General features: G+C 39.2%; 1 protein-coding gene across 6 annotated transcripts in view; it reads right to left on the reverse strand.

Moving 5' to 3' along the window:
* Nucleotides 1-20,447, reverse strand: part of FNDC3A (fibronectin type III domain containing 3A) — a 127,069-nt gene that overhangs the window by 47,036 nt on the left and 59,586 nt on the right. For 5 of the 6 annotated variants that reach the window (XM_055701850.1, XM_055701851.1, XM_055701848.1 and 2 more), the window contains 3 exons: nucleotides 9,742-9,818; nucleotides 4,877-5,114; nucleotides 2,058-2,330 (listed from right to left, as the gene is read on the reverse strand). In XM_055701850.1, coding sequence (XP_055557825.1) covers nucleotides 2,058-2,330; nucleotides 4,877-5,114; nucleotides 9,742-9,818 — 588 coding nt within the window. Of the gene's footprint in view, nucleotides 1-2,057; nucleotides 2,331-4,876; nucleotides 5,115-9,741; nucleotides 9,819-14,642; nucleotides 14,665-20,447 lie in introns of those variants that run through there. The other variant, XM_055701852.1, reaches the window with a different exon arrangement.

Genomic DNA, 20,447 nt, shown 5'->3' on the forward strand with positions numbered 1-20,447 from the left:
CAAAAGGTATCCATGAATATTGTTCAGCACCTTTACAGTGAAATAGCTCTTCAAATTCAACAACACGTGGACTGAAGTATGTATAAAATAGAACACCTTGCCAACCTGCATTCATCTAGGGCAACATAAAACCAAAAAAGCTCCCAAAGAAGCTGTTCATACAAAACTACTTCTAAATCTGTTCTGTGATTTATGGAATACAGAAAGCTTGGTTATCTTTTATTAACATATAACTTTAAACAAACTACTGCTATGAAGAAATTAAGCTTTTGGCTGAGGTATTTCCTATAGATTTCACTTTGGATGTAGATACAGTCAAGTTCCAGTAGCTAAAATACGTTACTGCACATCCGCTGGAAGACTATTGGTAACACTATTGGCCTCCTTCAATTGCAAGGGCAAACCTTAGCTTAGCCTTCAGTTACATCTCCGGGAAAGAATCTAAGGTGTTTTGTTTCAGCTGAAGGTATAGTTGAGCTTTACGACTCAACATTTATAGAAGGTGGTTTATGTGCTTTCTCCCACACAATATTAAAATTTTATTATCTCAATAGTGTAAGTGAACAGGCTACTTAGTTTTTAAGATGTGGCCATGCATTTTTATTTAACCTGCCTTAAACTACAATGAAAAGAAAAACAAAGCCTGGTAACATTGTTTAAAAAAACCCAATGGGTCAAATCAATTTACAACGTTTTATTTCTAAGATTATTTATGCTGTTGAAACTAAATGCATTTTCTGACTTCTGTTTGTTGTTACAAGTCTAAGTCACAGCACATAGTCTTCCCAAGCGTCTTTTGAATTAACTAGTTTTGAAAAATGGACTTTTCAATTTTTCATATAAAATACTTCTAAGGAACCATTAACATAATTTTCCTAAAATGTACTGTTGCTTACATATGTTATGACCTGTGCTTTGGTAAAGTTAGCTCACAGATAAGTAACACCCAACAAAGCAAACTGAAGCCAAGACAAATGCCACTCTGGAACTATAGTGACAAGTATTCATTGAAGTCTGGAGCACCAGTTCTCAACTTCTGAATTCAGGTTGTATCTCAAAGGTATCCCTTGGTACTAAGATTTCACAGGGTATCATCTACACAAGTTTTGAAACAGCTCTTGTAGGTTGCAATTTCCTAGTCTTGGTTACCTGTATTTTCTTCACATTCCTTTATGTTTACAGCAGTCTAATATATGTTGGCACAAAATCATCACCTCAAAGTAAACTTCACTGAGTTAAGAAAATGTAGTTTCCCTCAGCATCACTAGTTACAGATCTCTATTCTGAGAAAACTGTACTTGACTGATGACCAGTCTTTCACACTGTGCTCTGAATATGAAGTGCTATGCCAGTGACCTGAAAGTTGCACAGTGACACATCATCAGATTCAAAAATTACTGTATGACCAAGACCGAGTGAATTCAGTCCATTTATGAGATCACAAGCTTTCCAGTGAAATAAAGGTATTAATAATAAACACACTCCCTATGGTAGTGTCTTAGAAACCATGAACTCACATGGACTAGTGCAAGGACCAGCCTTTTTCTACAAAGGCTTTTCAATAATGAGTTGATAGGGATGGACATTACATGAGTTTTATGTAACAACAGATCTCTTTTACAAAATATTCCTCTTCAACAAGTTGATTATATATTTCCTGTGTCAGACACTTGGTTCTTTTCATGCTTTCTTCAATATCAAACAGGCCACCAATACCCAGCAATTCCTTAAAATATCAGCACCACTAACTCTGGACAAAACAATTTTCTTTAAACAGCTTTATGAAGTATGTTTAGTAAGATTTGCTCCAGTCTACATGAAGACTTGCACGTCACTAGTTTTGTTCTCTTAGGCCCATTGTTCTGATGTGACAAGCATGTTGATTGCCCTTAACTCCATTCTATGTAAGTCAGGGCAGTTACAGGCTGCCATTTAACTTCAAGGTTGTCAGTGTGGTGTTCTATCTATAAATGCTGTGCTCAGCCTGACTCTGGACTTGCACGTGTTTTTTTAATTATACACACACATATATATTTATAGTTTTTGTTAATACTTACCTTCTACTTCTGTATCTGTCTGAGAATTACTTCTTCCTTTACCCAAAGACTTGCTTTTGGTGGAACCTGTGCTTATACCAGCCGCATCCTGTCCTTTTGCAAGTCCATTATGTTCGCTTGTGGGAGAAGGACATTTCTGAGGAGATGATGGAGGACTGTTTAACTTATCCTTCTGAGTTCCATGTCGATCTTTCAATTTCTTTTGCAACCTTTCATATGTTTTACTAGACCTTTCATCTCTAAAGTTGGATCTTCCATGAGCAGACAGAGTATCTAAATGAAAGTAAAGAAGAAAAAAATTAAAAATCAGAACAGAATGTAATTAAAAATATATTTAAAAACGCTCTGTGTGTTAAGTGCAAATTTTTGTGTAAAATTACATCTCTGCTTCTACTGGAAAACTGAAGTTGACCAGCAGACGAACTAATACACACTAACTGGATATTAACAGTGCTAGGGAAGAAAATGTAATCTTTCCTTCCCACACTTTTTTTCTACTTAAAAATTATTCTTAAAATGTTTCTATAATCTTCCTTGAGCTGTACGCTACATGGTAAAGTCAGCACACTACTGTATTACATGGGAAGAGGTTTGCTCTAATGCTGAATAAAAAATACAGAAGTTTTAAGTTTTGGAATGCAACTAGAGCCCAATTACTCGACTGGTGCTTCAGCAGAAATCAACAGGGAAAAACCCCACAAAAGCACAGTGCAACTGAAAGACATGAGAAGACTGAAGATAGTATGGCTAGGTCTTCTAGTACACTGTATCTGTACACAGCAACCAGAGGTATTGCTGCAGTATCACCAAAGTCCCATCTCTAAGTCTGAACATGGTTTTGGTAAAAAGTCAGTAGCAGACTAATAAAACTTAAACTGCAGATTTGTGAACTTTTCTATCCCATTCTAAGGTTTTTATCCATTTCACCTTTATGCTGCTCGTAACAGCTTACTGACTCAAGACTTTAAAACAGTGTACCACATGGAACCAGCTCCTTCCTCAGTGTAACGCTATCAATGACAAATGAGGAAAGCTTTCAAAAAAATACATCCTTCAAAATCAGCATAGAATTTGTGTATTTTGAGGTAAGCTGGATTACTTGGTCTGAAGAATGAAGTGCATTATTTGTTACTTCTTATGTGCTAGGAAGTATAGAAAACAAGATCAAATAAAAACATCCTTGCAAGAAGGATAGAAGTCACAAAACTAAAGAGCTTTCCAGTTTCTGTTTTTTTTGTGTGTCAGCTTAGTTCCCAGAAAATTTGGCAAAGGACTACTAGATAAGCTGCGACCATTTAGAAATCTGATTTTCACTACCATTAAAAATTTAGGAACTCTTGTAGAGAACTACCATGCTCTAGAGTGCTTCTGGGTTTGTTTTTTTCCCTTAAATTCAGATTCCTCATACAGGAGCGTAACTGTGGGCTTTACTTCTGAAGGCCATAGCCAGCGTCAATGGTCCAGAATTAAATACAAAATCTGTTACAAATATGTAACAAATTACAGCATCCCTAATCCTCTCCCTAAATCCAAGGACATCTTACACATATATTTAAAACAAAGCAAAACCAAACAATCCCATTTTATCAACATTTTTTTGCATTAGCAGTTTAGCAAATTACCACTGAATTCATATTTAAAGGGATATAACCTAGCAGCAGAAATCTAAAAAAATCTTATTCCATTAAGAACTACCCTTTATCTTTTATGCATTTAATTATCATACTCCAACGTCTCAATTTAGCAAACTAGAAGCAAACAACTGCCGGCTACAGGAAACCAAGAAATTAGTAAAACTATAAATAAGCACTCGAAGAATATCTAATTATGTACTGTTACCAAAGTAGTGTGAGAAAGAAATGAAGTACAACTTAAGAATACAGAAACACTAAGAATTCCATGAAGATCAAGACATCAGTATATCCTTATCTGACAGCTTTGTAAATCACAAGTATTTAAGCACAGTAACTAGCTGGCAGATATTTTTAGATGATTTTAGTAGTATCATAGAATGCTGAAATCTACACATATGCAGTGACATGACAAAGCTGTGTTTAATCTACTCCTCCACAGCTTCCAAATTCTTCCTCTAAAAACAGCAACCTGGTGTTGCTCTCTGGAAGTTTTTCAAGGTCAGCATCCACCTTATAACATAAGTTTATCTAAAGAAAATCAAGTCTACCAGAAATGTAAATATTATCTAACAACATAACCAGAGTTAGTACACACATACACTTTGGCACTAAAATGTATTAAAGGCAGACGTCAATAGCACTACCAAAGACAGCTTCAACTACAGTTTGAGTTTAGGTTGGTGGCACCTGATTATTCAAACTGCACTTCAATATGGACATTGGACTAAATGCATACAGTTTTATAAAAAATAGAACACTTTTTTTTTCAGAATCAATACTAAGACCTCTTGTTTCATGCTTCAAACAGGATACTTGCAAGATATGAGATCTCAGAACAGTACTCAGGTATGGATTTAAACACTGAAACTCAGGGGAAGGCATCAGCATCACTACAAACACTTCGTGCACTGCTTTCCTGGGCAAACCTATAACTGATACACATAAAAAATAATATGCATGTTTAATGGATCACTGAACTGACAAGTCTAATTTATTAAAATAACTTTTTGTGGGATAATAAGCTTCAGTAAACAAAAATGGTATCCTCATAAAACTTTTTGTATAGCTCTCATTCAAGCTGTAAGTCTTGCTTGATAAAGCCTGTATATCAGCATAACAGATGATGGAAAAGAGTACAGCATTATTTCCTTTCATAGAACTTGCAATATTCAATAAGCTACTTACCCAGCTCCCCATATACTTGTGAGGTGTGATACTGTGGAATGTACTGCGTTGCCATGTCACTAGCTCCGGTCACAGGTGAGTATATATGACGTGGTGGAGGGGGTATCATGGCTGGAAGTGGAAGGAAGCCAGGCAGTGGGGGATGCGGAGGCCTGTGTATCACTGCGTGACCACCAGGATGAAATTCTGGAGCCTGAGGAACCACCACAACCCTTCGAACTCCGTTATCCTCAATAACCTGTACAATGAGAGAAACCACACAACAGAAGAGAAATGACAGTCTGAAAGGTATGTTTCTACAGATACTTAAACAATACCAGGAATAGTAACACCCTTCACTTTGAGAAAAGGAAAACAGGAGAGCATAAGAAAAAAAAGACAGGACAATGAAAGGGCTACCTCATTAAGTGTATTAACTGCAACAATGGCATTAACTTCTCAGTGTGAAAGGGAAAAATACTGTTAAAAAAATCTGACTGTAACATCTTATAAGCAACCAGTTATACTTACAGCATAAGCCCAGCTTCTTCCCAGGGTCCTGTTTCCACCCTTAGTCACACTGCTTGTATGCTACACTATGTGTGTTCTGTATGTTCTACAGTGCAACGACTACCTTGGTCCCTAAAAGTGATGTGGTGGGTGGACAGACCTCACTCCGCATAAATGGTGAGAGGAAAGGCACAAGAGTCAGGTCTTTGCTCTGTGCCCAAGGCAGTCCACCAACACTACCCCAGGAGGCACTTGCCATACTGCACCTGCAGGCATGCAGCAGCCATCATCTGCATCAAACTGTTAAAGCAAAAACCTAGCAGGATGGTGGCCAGCCCTCTCAAGACTCCTTCACAACTCAAGGTAGTTTTTATAAGGAATTTTTTCTTCCTTTTCTTCCCTCACCTGTTAAAACGTCTTGCACCCTGAAGGAAGCCACATGCTACTTGGAAAACAGGGCAGGGGCCTTTGCAGCCACCTTTGCCAGACTCTAGTGTGCAAAGAGGCTTGTGCAAAGATGGCAAGCGGGAGATGTGACAAGACAGCGTTCGTCCGAGGGACCCGAGCGCAGCCCTTAGCAATGTTACCAGAAGTTCAAAGAAACAAATGCAGCATATGCAATCCCATGATGAGAGTAACTGTGATCACGTAAGATGTATGGAGCTGAGGCATGCTGTGCACAGTACATGCAGCATGTCTGGGGTCTGTAGCGTGTAGGGGTCTGGTGGAGAGCAGGCACGAAGGCATGTACTGTAGAAAGTGCTGAAGCAGATAATGCTCTTTCACAGAATGAGGGCCATCATCAACTGGACCAGAACCAGCGGTCTCTCCCTGAAGCACATCACAGACAGGGAAGACTGCCATCATTATCCTCTCTAGATGTTTGTATCATTAGTGGCAAATTCACAAAAATACATGACTGCTGGGAATATCCAGAGATGATCTTGGCATAATTTGACTATTACGCATCATGCTGTCACTAACTTTAGTGTCTGGGATGCCAATTAATAAATTGTTTTCCACTTCCTAGCAAAATGCTGTAAAGTAGTGCCACAGCAGGGACTGTAATACAAGGTTTTGGATGAAACATTTACCTAGAAAACAGGGAAAAGAACAGAATCTGGAATGTCATGGCTACATTCAGAAGCAGAGGGCAAGGCAACCCTATGACATTAAGTTTTCACTGACATTTGAAACGAGGTAGGGACATATACATGTACACCAATGAGTAACCCAGTACAACAGGAGCAAATCAACAGATCAAAGCACTTGGTGCCAAGCTGCTTTCAACACAATCTGGAATGGAGTTTCTGCTTTTGTTTTCTCCGACAGCAATCTAATTTGTACACCCCAAAATTATCCTGCTAGCTTAACGAATGCAAGGTAAGGGAGGCTGGTCTAGGAAATTGTTTCAAAACATCACTGCTGTAGTGAGAAAGACAGTATGTGGACACAGCTGTATGCTCCTGGTGTAACAGCAAAATGAAGATTCTAGGCATATGAATAACATTCAGAAGCCATAGAAGTATGTGCACAATGGAGCTGATCCCCCCTTACTTACCTAATAGAGAGCCAGAAATTAATATAAATAATCCAAGTGAACACAGCTTTAACACACCTACATACCGTGTGACTTTAAAAAATGGGTTGACTATTTTCAGTGTACAGAAACTGTCCCTTGTTGGGACAGAACAACCACTCTTATAGTCTGTGCAACCATAGCTGTGTGGTGTCCTAAAGGGAGGATATATTAACAGCAGTAAATATAATTAAAACTTCTGCTGTCCAATGAAATTCTCTAAACACTGAAATGTAGTTTTAATTAAGTCCTTTTTGCTTACAAAAAAAAACCCAACCTGCAATTTATCATGATTTTATAAGCAGATTCAGATTATGTAGGAAGCAGCTTTTATTAAAAAAAACAGACTACTTAGTTTACAATGTATTTGTTTTCTTGGGTCTGCTAGTAGCCTAAGTAACTCAAAAATATTCATAGCAGCAGGGACATTAATAGTGTAAAATGAAGAGTCTGGCAAGTCTGTAACTGTGCCCCTAAATCAAACATGAATTCAATGTTAGGCCTCTACCAGGCAGCTACACAGCTAAAAACCCTCCAAAAAGCAGTAAGAGATCATGACAATCATAAAATTTTAAGTTAAAAAAGTAAACAAGCTATCTATTATCCTAATTATGCTAGCAAAACATGCAGTTCTGGCATAGGCCTGTTTGGTTGAGTGAGCCAAACAAACATCACTGGAAAACTCACTACAGACAGGGAATATAGACAGCTTAGAGGATGAATGAAGATGTGCTTTCAGAGATTTACAACTAGAGTTCCAAAAGAAGAGGAAGGGAAAAGGAAATCAACTTATGAACTGCTTTTTATTTATGTGATATAAGAAGAATAAATATGCTTTATTCTGTAGTTATCCCCTACTTCTAATAGAGGACAGTACGCTGTATCACTGCCAAACAGGAACTGAAGCAAGCAGATGCGTAACAGAACTAAATGAAAATGGATAGACAAAAGATGGTTATGCTGAAGGTGTTCTTTCAGACTGATGGCTTTAGACATTTAGCTGGTTTCTAATTTCTCTCAAGATACATCTGCAGTTGCTGTCATTTAAAAATTTACTACGGCTGAAGAAACCACAGAAGTTCCTTGGCTGGGATTGCATTAAATCTGGGATAACTCTTAGCTCAATAGTGTTAAGACCTTCCTGTTTGCAAGACTACTATCAAATCTCGCTTGTAACAGGAGCTTCCACCATAAACCTCAATGGCTGGTATGTTTTGTCAACAGTAAATACTTCGGAAGTCTTATAAACTACAGGTTTCCCTGGACTATGATACTTTTCCTCAGATGAAAACAGCAGACATGAGCTCATTCCACCTGTACTCTGAGCTGGAGAGATGTGAGGCACCTTCAGTTCAAAAGTCAGAGAGGTGTGTTAGCACACCACCTGCTTGCCCTAACAAGCTCCAAGGAAAGGCTAACAAGCCTGCCTCAGCAAGGCCCAGTCCTTCAGCCTGTCTGCTGCAAGCGGTCCTTGAAGGATAAATTCATTTTATAAATATTATTCAGATTGGCACAGGTTACCCAACTTTTTAAACATTAAGTACTTCATCAACTGAGATTAAGTACTCAAGAAATACGGTAAAATTCAGAATCTCGCTTATGTCAAAAATTCTTTTGGTTCTTTAAAAATGAATTCTAATAGGAATCAAGACTTTTTACTATGACCTAAAGCTAAATGGACTTTTATGATTATTTTTAATTAATTTTTCTTCTGCTTGTTTGGGAATTCAACTATGGAGGATACACGAATCAACTTATGAGCCAACTTTCAACAGAGGAAACTTAGAACCACATGGTATTAGACTGCCCAAGCCAGTAGTTTTTTCTTTTGCTAGAGGACAATTTTTTAATGCCATTCAGATAATTAGTCCAACATCTGCTAGACACTGTGGGTTTTCTGGTTGCATTTTATGTGTTGTAGTCTCTTCTCAGTATACACCATGGGATGCATGCTGAGTCAGAAGTAGGCTGGTCACAACAACAGAATTTAATGAGATGTTCTTTTAAGTTCTTTCTCAAGATGTACATCATGGAGAGAGCTATTCATCTGCTCTAACTTCCAGGTTGACCTACTAACCCTTAGACTTGTTCTATAGCTGAGGGAAAGAGATACCACCTAGAAGGTCACACCCTCTCATTATAATACAAATGTCAAAAATAGCCAAGAGGAATCACCCTTTTAATCTATTTTAAATGCTGGCCAGGTAATCTAGCTCACATTTAATTTTCAGACATCTAAATTAGGAATCGCACAGCAGTGAGAAAACGAGAGGCCCATTTTCAGATAAGCTGTGGAAACATGTATTATATGGTAATTTATTCCCAATGGACAGCTGACATTTTTTCCATCCTGTTTGCTACACTTTTTCTAATGGACCTGTTTTTACTCCTTACCTGCAGGGAACTTCCCAGACATGAACTATGTACATATATAAAATTATATCAGCAGAAAGAGAAAACATCTGCTAACACAGAAATCAGCACAGGTCCTGCACAATGAGCTATCTGGGTCATGATTGTATTTTATATTCAAAGGACATCTAGTACATTGGCATCCTGAACTCAGTAAGGAACTGGGCTTGTATTGTCAGGTAAGCAGTAAACACATAACTAAACAGACACATACACAGCATGAGAAGTCTCCCATCACAGAGATACTATGGGACATGTCTCCTTACTTGCTTGCTTGACCACAGTGACTCTGAAACTTGACACATAAATTTACTGAATTAGCTATTATGGTTCTACTCCCATAATCTGCATCAAAATAAAGTAAAAATGAAATGAAGGGACATACCTGTGGGGCATATCCAGGAGGCACATAAATAGTAGGCACTGAACCATTTGGGGACATCATTGGAACCTGAGCAGGACCTAAATGGGTTACAGAAATACTCAGTACAGCACCATATAATCATTTGACAAAGTTGAAAGAACATACTGAACTGCAATATCTCTGTGAAAAATATTCAAAATAACATGGATAAACAAAGGCAACAAACTGTACAGATAAAATTATAGCAAAGGGCACTCTTGGAAAAAAACACCAGAAATGAAACTACAATAATCCACCAGCTGTATTTCTCCCTTCTCTGTCAGTAAGCTCACAGAAGAGCTTATGTAAAAACTTAAGAGGTAACAATTCAAAAGAAGTATCCCAAGATGGAAAGACAACAAAAGAGACTTTAAAACATAAACAAAACAAAAAAATATTTGAAACAAATTGCTGAAACCAGATAGTATTTAGTTAAGAGTTGTAAAGAAAATTACAGAATTGCTGCTCTATTATTATAGTCTTATCACCTGAAGTAGTCTCAGTCCCACAGGAGTGGCAAACACAACACTGACTTAAGGTCCCAGGGGAAAGCCAGTGTATTACAAACCAGTAAGTCTACTCCTACTAATGGGAAAAGCTGTGATACCCTGATGATCCTTCTAGCATGCAAACCAGAAAGAACAGAGTTCGTAGACACTTAGATAAGTATGACACAATGGGAATGTGTTAAGGTGGCATTTGTGGATGAAGTAATGCCTGGAAAATCTGATACCTTCAAAAAACAAAGGGATGCTGTCACATACCTGGATTTTCCAAAAGCTTTTCACAATCTCTCTCAAAGACTCTTAAAGAAGTAATGCTGTCTTCAGTTAAAAAGGGAAAAGGGCTTTTAGTGAATAACTAACTAACTGGCTGGAGAACAGGAAACAAAGAGAAGTAAATGATCAGCTTTCTAAGTGCCTAGAGTGACCATCGGAGTCCCATGGGCACACAAAGAACCTGTTCAATGTATTAGCAAACTGGAAAAGGAAATGGACAGCGAGGTAACAAATTTTTGGTATGCTCTCAGAAAGCTAGTAGAAAAATCTCACAGTACTCAATGACCAACTGATAAAAAAGCAGCAGAAATACTGCTGGTAAGTACCAAGTAATGTACCTGGACAAAACTAGTATTTATTTACAGTGATAAGCCATAAATTAGCTATAAACAAACACACTATGAAGTTACTAATATATTTCTAAGGAAGTATCAGCCAAGCGTTGGTCAGTGGCATTTGCAGAAAGAAAAAGAACATTAAAAATCGTTACTAACAGAACAGAGAACAAGCAGAAAACATTATGCTATGGTATAAATCCACGCTGTACCTCAATACTTTTGAGCGCTATGTTTGTCTCCACCTTTCAAAAAGAACACACAGACCTAGAAAATGACCCAAAAAAAAAAAAAGTTTACAGGCTTTTCTCCTGTTTATCAGAAAAAAAATCAAAGACACCAGGATACTTCCACCTGAAGATAGTTAAAAAACAAAAGGGCTGGCAGCAGAGGAATAGTAAAAGACCTATTAAAAAAACCAAACTGCCTAAAAATGGAAAGATAGATCATTTTCAGTTTCTCATGTGCAAGGACCAGAGATATTAAATCACCAGGTCAAAGATCTAAAGCTGACCAAGGAATTTCTCATTCCTCTTCAAACACACAGCTGTGTAACACACTGCTGCTTTAAGAACATTGTGGAAACCAAAGGTTAGTTTCAGGAGAAATTAAACACACTGCAAGAGGTAATCCATTAAGAGCTGTAAAAAACAAGTATTACTTTTGGTTCAGAAAGCTAGAAACAAGAAAGCTATTTCTGTGTGCCTGCCCTGTTCTTATGCTCTCCCCCTTAGTATTTGATACCAAGCCTCTATCAGAGCAAGCATGCTGGCACAGGCTTCAAGAGGGAGAGACTACAGATATTCTTAGATTCCTGTATTCAAAAATACATAAGGCAATATTTGCTGAAGTTTAATTATCAAAGAAAAACTGAAACACAATATAATCTGACCAGGCTTTGTGGCAAGTGCATAAGGTTGGGATTCAGATACTCCAAGCTACATCCTCTACATTTCCAATTCAGTGTAGTGATGCTAACCAAAGCACCAATCCAACTCTTAGTGAAATTTCTGTAATGCTTCTGAAAAGGGAATTCACAGTTACATGTTAATGTTTTATAAACTCAGTTAAGATCTGCAAATGGAAAGTACTAAGTAAATGCGAAGTGCAGCATATAAGATTAGCATACATCATTTTGGTAAGTATTACCTTGACAGAAAAGGAAAGACAACTGTCCAAATGCCAAGAGCAGAGAACCAGAACAAAAAGCATTCTTTAAAAAAGTAGCATGTAATCCAACTTGATTACACGTACTATAGGGACTTATTTAGAATTAAGATATGGAAGTTTTGAAATCTACTACCTAAAAAAATCACATCTTTATTATTGACATTTTAACCTACAACTGGGGGAGAGGCTGAAGAGACTTTTTAAATAATAAGGCCTTAATTAAAAGATTAACTGAACTGTGTAACAGCAAAAAATATAACGACTACAGTAAGCTATAAATTGAGAACCAAACGTTCTTCAGGTCTTTTTGCTCAGCTGAAACTCAAAAATATTTCAGTGAAAGTTTCTCCCCGAGTATGAAGTACTAAAAAGAAATGGAAGTAAAAAAGATGTGAATGAGAAGCTGAAAAAGTGCTTCAAAGCATTAGCTTACAATAAATTAAAAAATGTCAACAGTAACGGGAGCATATTTATTGTAAGCTACCATTCAACCAAATCTCAGTTTACATTCTTACGTAAGAACACAGCTTGTATCTTGTATTGCTTACATGTAGTTTTTCCATAATGAATACAAAACATTGTGACTTTTAGTAAACTCACAATTTTGAACTATATAAGGTTCAGGTAAATTGAGAACTAAGACTTCAGTTACTTGAACTTTTTACAGCAAACTCAATGTCCTTGGGGGATGAAGGAACTCTAATATGAACAGCCTGTTTCTTTGTGGACTGGTGGATATTTCTGTCTGGCTTTTTTGTTTTGTTTTGCTTTAAATATCTAAAGAACAATCTTTTTCAAGTTTACTTATTTAGTGCTTTTAATCTAACAAACAAAAAAATCCCTACCCCAGTTATCTACGATCCAGTACAAAGGTTGATCCACAAAGCCATTATCAGTATACCCATAACGTGGCAGTCACAAAAATAAAACACATAAAGGCAATGTATGAACCTAAAAAACTACTGCAATGTTAGAACAGAGTCAAATTAGTAGTCTGAAAACTCACATTCCATCTTTAGCACTTTGAAGTTCCAGAATTAATGAAAATATATTAAAGATCTAAGGGTGAACTCCAATTTACTTCTGATTAGATTTTCAAGTGGCTGCGGAGTGAAGTTAGATTGCAGAGGAACAATCAAGAAAACAGAAAGCATGGGAAAAAAGTTGGCAGACTTTATGTATTTTAATGAAAGCACCATTTTTACAGTGAAATTATCGATTTCTTGGCAGAAAGCATATTACTACCTGCAAAAATTTTTAAAAAACCCAAGCTTTCCTGTAAAGGTAAAATGCTGTAAAACAGTGTAAAAGCAGATTATTTTTTTTTTCCTTTTAGAAACAACTACTGTGAAGATCTTGTTCTATTTCAGTGAAATACACTGCAAGAGGAATTTTCATGCTTTTAGGTATCGCTACACAGGTCCATGACAAAGCCGGTGTGTTTTACCCTGAAGTGAGACCGATTGTAAAGAACCAGCCAACAGCAGCATCAGGAAATTTGTGTTAAGCAAACAACTAGTTGTCTATATTGCACACAAATGGAAGTGACTTAATCCAAACCACTGTATTATGGATGTTGATGGCTTTTGTAAGAGAAGGTCTCAAACCTTTTATATACGTTCAGGTATACAAGTTCTCTTATGTAAGAAGTGGAAAAGCAGCATTGTGGGAGAGAGAACAAACATTGCAACATTTTGTTTTATTCTTCAAAAATGACTCATCAAACACAGGAGAGGTTTACTAAACTCAACTGAACCCAAGAAACAGCTGTTTCACCACACTTTGTTTATTATTGTCCTGAAATCTGCTATTTCGCTGCTATGAAAGGGAAAACTTGCCTTTAGGTAAGCACTGTGTCCTAAGTTAAAAAAAAATAAAATATAACAACTCAAGGCGCCTATCAAAGATCACACAAAACGTAGAACACGTGTCCTGAAAGAGGAAATACGTTAAAAAAATTTCCCAGCAACGGAGGAATACCTCCCCTTCACCAGCAGCAGCTTAACTTCTCCAACACGTTTATTTGAGCAGCCTGTAAAAACCTCGTCATGCTTCATTACGGGCACCATACACGTGCAGCATAATCAACAGCACTGCACGCTCGCTAGAACCGTGACAAACCGATCTAAACATAGCAACACCTGAACATTTGAGGATGCCGCCACCGCCTGCCCGGCATCCAGCATGGCTCCATTTTCAGTCGCTCATAAAAGGGCCTGGGCGGCGGTGACCACCCCGCGCTCCCGGCGCAGAGCAGCGCTCGCCGGCCGCCTGCGTGAGCCCATGCTCTTCCGGGGCAGTCACCGCCCACAGCCCGCTCCCGTAACGCCCGGGCTGGCCACGGCCTGCCAGGGCTGCCCGCTCCCGGCGCGGCTCCGGGCCCGCCCGGCCCCCGGCACGGCCGGCCCCCCTCCGGGCCCGCGCACCGCCCCCGGCGGGGTCGGCAGCGGTCGGGTTCCCCACATCTTTCTCCAGCCACCTCAGCTCTCCCCCATCCGCCGCCGCCGCACGAGCGCCAGCCGCGGGGGCCGCCTGCAGCGCCGCGCCCTGCTTTTGTGTTCCACCGCGGCGGCCGAGCCGGGCAGCCGGGAGACCTTACCGCTCATTTCGGGCTGCGCTGCGCCCGGGCCGAGCGGGCGGGCGGCTGCTCCCGGCGCGCCGCGGCAGGCGGGGCGGGGCTGGGCGGCTCGCTCAGGTGCGCGGCTGCCCGCTCCGCCCCGCACCGCCGCTCCGCCCTGCCCGCGCCGGGCCGCGGCCGGCAGCCAGACCAGCGGCCAGCCCGGCGAGGAAGGCTCCCGTTAGCCGTCCCGCAGGACTCCTGTGCTCTCTCTTTTTTACTGTAGCCTACCGATTGGCGTTGGCTGGTGCGATGCGAGTTCTTCAGTTGAAAGCTTTTACGTTAATTAGCATAATTAAGCTATAAAGGATTACTTCAGCCTGATCCTTCTGTAGGATTTACCTGTGTAGCTGAACTGCTAATCAGCTTATACCTAAGAAAAGAGGTGTACAGACAGACCTGGCTGCAAACACACACTTTCTGGCATCCATCACATTTGGAGAGCTGCAATGACTTTCATACTAATCCGCGTGGATACTGCGGCTCATGAACGCTGCTATACTTAGCATTAGTCTAATGTGAACAGCGATGAATCACTGTTATCCCCAGGAGGAAACAGCATTCAGGATTTACTGCAGCGCATTAGGTTAACTATGGCTCTATAACCGAACACCCACACTTTGACATCACACAAGCGATGATATGCATCACTGACGCAAGCACTGACAGGATCAAACACAAAGGCCACGGCAGCTGAAACAATAGAGTGCACAGCTGACGTAGCAGCACGGCCCTCCAACACCACCAGGCTGCAGCAAATCAATAGTCCCAGATGCCACAAATAGTTGCACCACTCTGTCTTTTACATAATGGCTAAGACTTCAAAGTTTTATTTTGGGCTCCCAGCAGCTACAATTAATTACAAAGGCCAGTAACAACAGTCACAATTGGTCTACATTTGGTTTGTAAGCCGTGCCTGGGAAATACTTCCAAACTAGTACTTTAGGTTAAAGGGCGCTAAAACATTGTCACAAAGCATCAGCAGCTTTACATTGACTAGGTGCAATGTAATCAAAGCAAGTACTAACAAAGAAAAGCAAACGCAAGACTTACTGTTAGGCCTGAGCTGGGGCAGTGGCACAAGAAGGAACAGTGAACACTGCAGGGACACAGGCCATCAGAAGACTTCAGTTTTCAGTACTGTCAGTTTAGCATATTCCTTCCGCTCTAAATTAACCTTGACAAACAATTCCTTCCCCCATCCATGCACTTTTGCCACAAAGGCTGGGAAATGGCAACTGACAATGCAGCAACATCCATTTACAGGTATTAATTGGCTACAAAAATCTATCAGTAGACTGCAAGCTGGCAAACGCAAGCAAAAGCTGAAGGTAAAATGTTCACATAGTTCCTTTCAAAAGCAGGGGGGAAAAAAGTATCAGTTTCATCCATAGAGGCTTTGGAATAATGGATAAAAGAGCAGAAAGCTATGAAGCCTAACTACAGTTATTTCTAAAGATTACATCCTGAGGAGATCCTGATCTTTCCCATGAAACCATACATACACTTTTGAGGGGTGGGGGGCGGGGGGAAGGACATGAAATCCCTTCTCATAGGCAAAGTGCAGAGATGACAGGTTCCTGTAACACTTTATCGTTAATACAGCTATCAGTTTTCTTTTATAATGGCCTCACATACTTTCAAAGGAAAAAGGTGACAATGGTTTCTATGTTCAGATGTTAAATGTACTTACATTTCACCTGTTTCTAAACAAAGACCACAGTGCAATTTTGTGATTAAAAAAAGACTGCAAGTCCATGCCTTTGCACGGTGCAAACCACAACACAAAGTTACACTTTGGAGCTTGCAGAAGGATTTTAGTTCTTTTGAGATACTCCAACAATAAAGTTTTCATATATTCTTTCTGAAGCAACTGTGTCGCACAGGAATTGACTCCATCCTACTTTGTTAAAAAAAGTACCAATGAATCAAAGATATTAATGTGGAAATACAACACAGACTTTGTACTGTGCAGCCTAGATTGTTAAATTGTTCTGTTTTGTTTGCTGTTTTAGGTTTAGACTTAGGGCAATTGTTTAGTAACTATGTGGAAGAGTTATGTCAAAAAATTGTTCTCTCTCCCTCATAGTCTTCCAATTTAAATATCAGGTGAACCATAAATCATTGCAATTCAAAGGGAGTCAAATATGACACACTATTCTTAACACAGATACCTTGACAAAAATGTTTTTATTCTTAGCAGGAAAAATAATCTGCACTCATTCTAATCTAACTGCACTGCGTATTTGCTTTGCTTTTTCCTCAAGGAGAGCCTAAATACCTAGCACTTAAGCTGAGCAGTACTGATCCGCAACTTTTTCAGACTAATATTAATTATTTGTATATACTGGTTAATCATGCTCCACTTGATTGACAACATTCAGGATAAACTGCAATTTAATCATCCAACAGTTGTTACCACTAGAATTCGTAGTTTTTCCGAAATGTATTTTTTATTCATAACAGTTGTTACCACCCCTCCACCCCTCACCCCCATATAACACTGTAACACTGCAGCAGACTGGGAAGTTAAAAAGTTAAAGCACTTCTACTGATAGCTACTCTACTTGTGGTTAAGCGTCAAACAGCCTAAGTGAGTCTCCACAGCTGGCAGTTCTTGGTGCGTAGACAGTGGCTTCTACAAAAGAGCATGTTGATTCAGAGAAGTGAGATCTTGGAAGGAACAAGCATTAACCTCAACTCCCTGCCCACCCCCACCCCCTACCCCCCCCAGCTGTGCTAAAAAATGAAATTACGTAGTATAATTACTTGTAAAGGCCTTTTCAGTATCATTATCTTCAACTTACGACACTAATGAAGTTGGTTTTTCTGTGCATGCTTACCTGGCTACATTGATTTGAAACTAGAGTGCAAAATTATCTGGCATGTTCTGCTGTCTCAGAACTGGCATTCAGAGAAGCTCCCCGCCCTCTTGTGAAAATTTCTTAGTATTTTGCCCCAAATTATTATACACAGACATATGGGTGTGCATATATACCTATGTACAGATTATGACTTGAATATGACATGTTGAATATTACTTATGTAAATGTATTTATATACATTTATAATGTATATAAATACATATATGTAAAATGATGTATTGATTAAGAAAATCAATAGCATACATATAAATGCTGAAACAATTTTACCAAATTCTAGGGTAAGTATTTTAAAACCATGGATGAAAATACATAAAAGACTGTGGATATAATAAAATCCTGTTTGTGCAAACTGTGACTGAGTATTATGACACATAGTGTCAGAAAGTCAAGCAAGAAATTAATACCAGAAAAAACTGCCAAAAGAAAATTCAGTGCCCAACTCAGATTCTTATTTCTATCCAAGGCAGATACCTCTAAAGATGTACTGCTCTGAGTCCCTGGAATCTACTAGTATTGTGTACTCTAATGTGAAAACCTCTGAGTTGTCTAGGCTTCAAGCTAATTATATAAACAAATACAATGCAGATTCAGATGTCCATTTAAAATAAAACCAAAGTAGAACAAAAATTATTATTATCATAAGCAGCTGAAGTCCTTCTAGTATCTAAAATAAATACCACACATATTCTTCTTCAAAGGGACCAATTTGGGAGTGGTCATTCCTAACTGGAAGACATAAAACTAAATTAGGAGGACATGGGGTGTCTCAGCTTTCCAGGAACCCCATAATCCAGGATTCTACGTGATTCAGCAGAAAGAGAGGAAACTAGGTAAATCTAGAATGACATCGGCTCCACAACTAGAGTACTTCCAGGGTGCAAAACCAGGGCTAAATATTGTTCTTAAAGGTAAAAGGTTAATGAAAACTGCTGATTTATTAAAAAAAAACACAAACCAACAAACAACCCCAAACCCTCACACGGAACAGATCTGTCCCACAGAAGTTTTACTCTCTTAGATGCAATTCTTGCATTAGGTGAGTGAGTTTGCTGTTCTGGTCAGATGAAAAGGTCTTCTGTAACAACGCAAAGAAATGGAAAGAGAATACAGTCCTACAGGACTTCCTTTCTTCACACTCACTACATAAAATTATTTTTATGTCTGTATTAGAGGTGTTCATTTAAATCTACCAACACCGACATGCAGTTTCACAAACAAAATGTTCAAATGTAGGTTTCTAAGCTATGAAATACATTTTGAAGTAACACTATTACACAGTTATCATGAGTGAAGAAAACACTCCCCAAAGCTGACAATTCAAAAGGTGACATTTGATAATGCAAAATCCTTCTGTTATGACACAAACTGTAGGGAACAAGCCTGAAGCAAATTACACAATCACTGCACAACAAAAATGAGACATAAGGCCAAACTGAAAACTGATGTTACACACCTTACACTTTGCAGCATCTAAGGCAAACACTTGGCTTCAGCGGGGTGATTCACTGGCTACCTCCAGAGTACAACACTGTGCTTCTGCACTTTTATCAGGGAGCCACCTCATACCAAATGACACAAACCATTAAGCACACACAGCATGCCCTCAAGTGGGTACCTGGTTCGGGCTTGCTCTAGTCACTCTTCTGTCCAATTTCAGTAGAGTACATGAAGTTTTCTGAGAGTAGATTCCTACTGTCGGGAAAAGGTCTTCTGTTCAATTAGCAGGTAGGCTAAATTCTTGCTATGCTCAAGCAGATTAACCCCACAGCTTGCTCCTGTCTAGGAGAGTGCTATGAACACCACACTATGGAATAATCTGGGTCAACTCTGTTGAAGAGAGGCCACTAGAAACCAGAAAGCAACACACTAAGCTCCTGTCCCTGCTAGAGTCATTTAACTCCTTTAATCCATGAGTTTCTAAATGGAAAATACAGAGCTAGCCTTTAAAATAGGAACCAGAACCCAGGAGTTCACCTAAATCATACAGCAGTCCCCAATACATCAACAGAAGATGGCAGATTGCCTTCCCGTGTAGTTTCCCCTCTAGAATATTTTCTTTTTTTGAGGTGAAAACGCCCATCTCCCAAAAATGACACTGAGAAAAGCCTAAACTCCAATACCCTGAAGCCTCATGGCTAGGGGACTCTGCTGGAAACGGGGAGGTACAGGTTCAGATTATGTGGTACATTCAAAGAGCTAAAAACCTCAGATGTCAATTCTGGGCAAGTGCGTTAACCTATTTCCTGCTGCTGTTACCGTTTGCATTTGGGGATAAACAATATAACCCAAGTAAACAAACAGCCTTTCTTTTTGAAGAGAGAGAAACGTAACATTTATATACTGTCTCTATAGTGTCTCTGCTCTGGCACGTCTTTGATGTCTGGCTTCTGGCTGTCCCACTGCAGCCTCATGTTCTGTTCAATTACAGGTATGTAGAGGATTCCATGGTCAAAACAGGAGAAGCAATGATTGAGTCAATGTGCTTGCTCGGATTATGTCATAATTCAGTGGGTGACCTGGGCTGCATCTGAGACTTCTGCAGCTAAAAGCTTCTGAAGCTAGAATGAAGGTGGAATTCAAACACCCCGAGCATGATGCCTTGTGATTATAGTTCATTTCACAGACGTACTTTTCTTCTGTCTTTTCACCAGTAACAAGACAAGCCTATGAATCCAGCTACAATAGGAGATGCTCCGAAGACAGTGAAAATGGAAGTTTGACTGAAAAATTATAGCTCTTGAAAATTCTTAACATTGCAACTGACATGATAAATATTTAAACATTTAGATTAAGACTTCTGATTTTTCTAATGAGTTAAGGTCAACACACAAGAATTTTCATGTTCAAAAAGCTTTGCAGAAAGTTTGGTCCCAAAATCATTAGCCTACAATCAGGGTACATA

This window comes from Falco cherrug, chromosome 2 (genome assembly GCF_023634085.1).
Source record: "Falco cherrug isolate bFalChe1 chromosome 2, bFalChe1.pri, whole genome shotgun sequence".
Lineage (NCBI taxonomy): Eukaryota > Metazoa > Chordata > Aves > Falconiformes > Falconidae > Falco > Falco cherrug.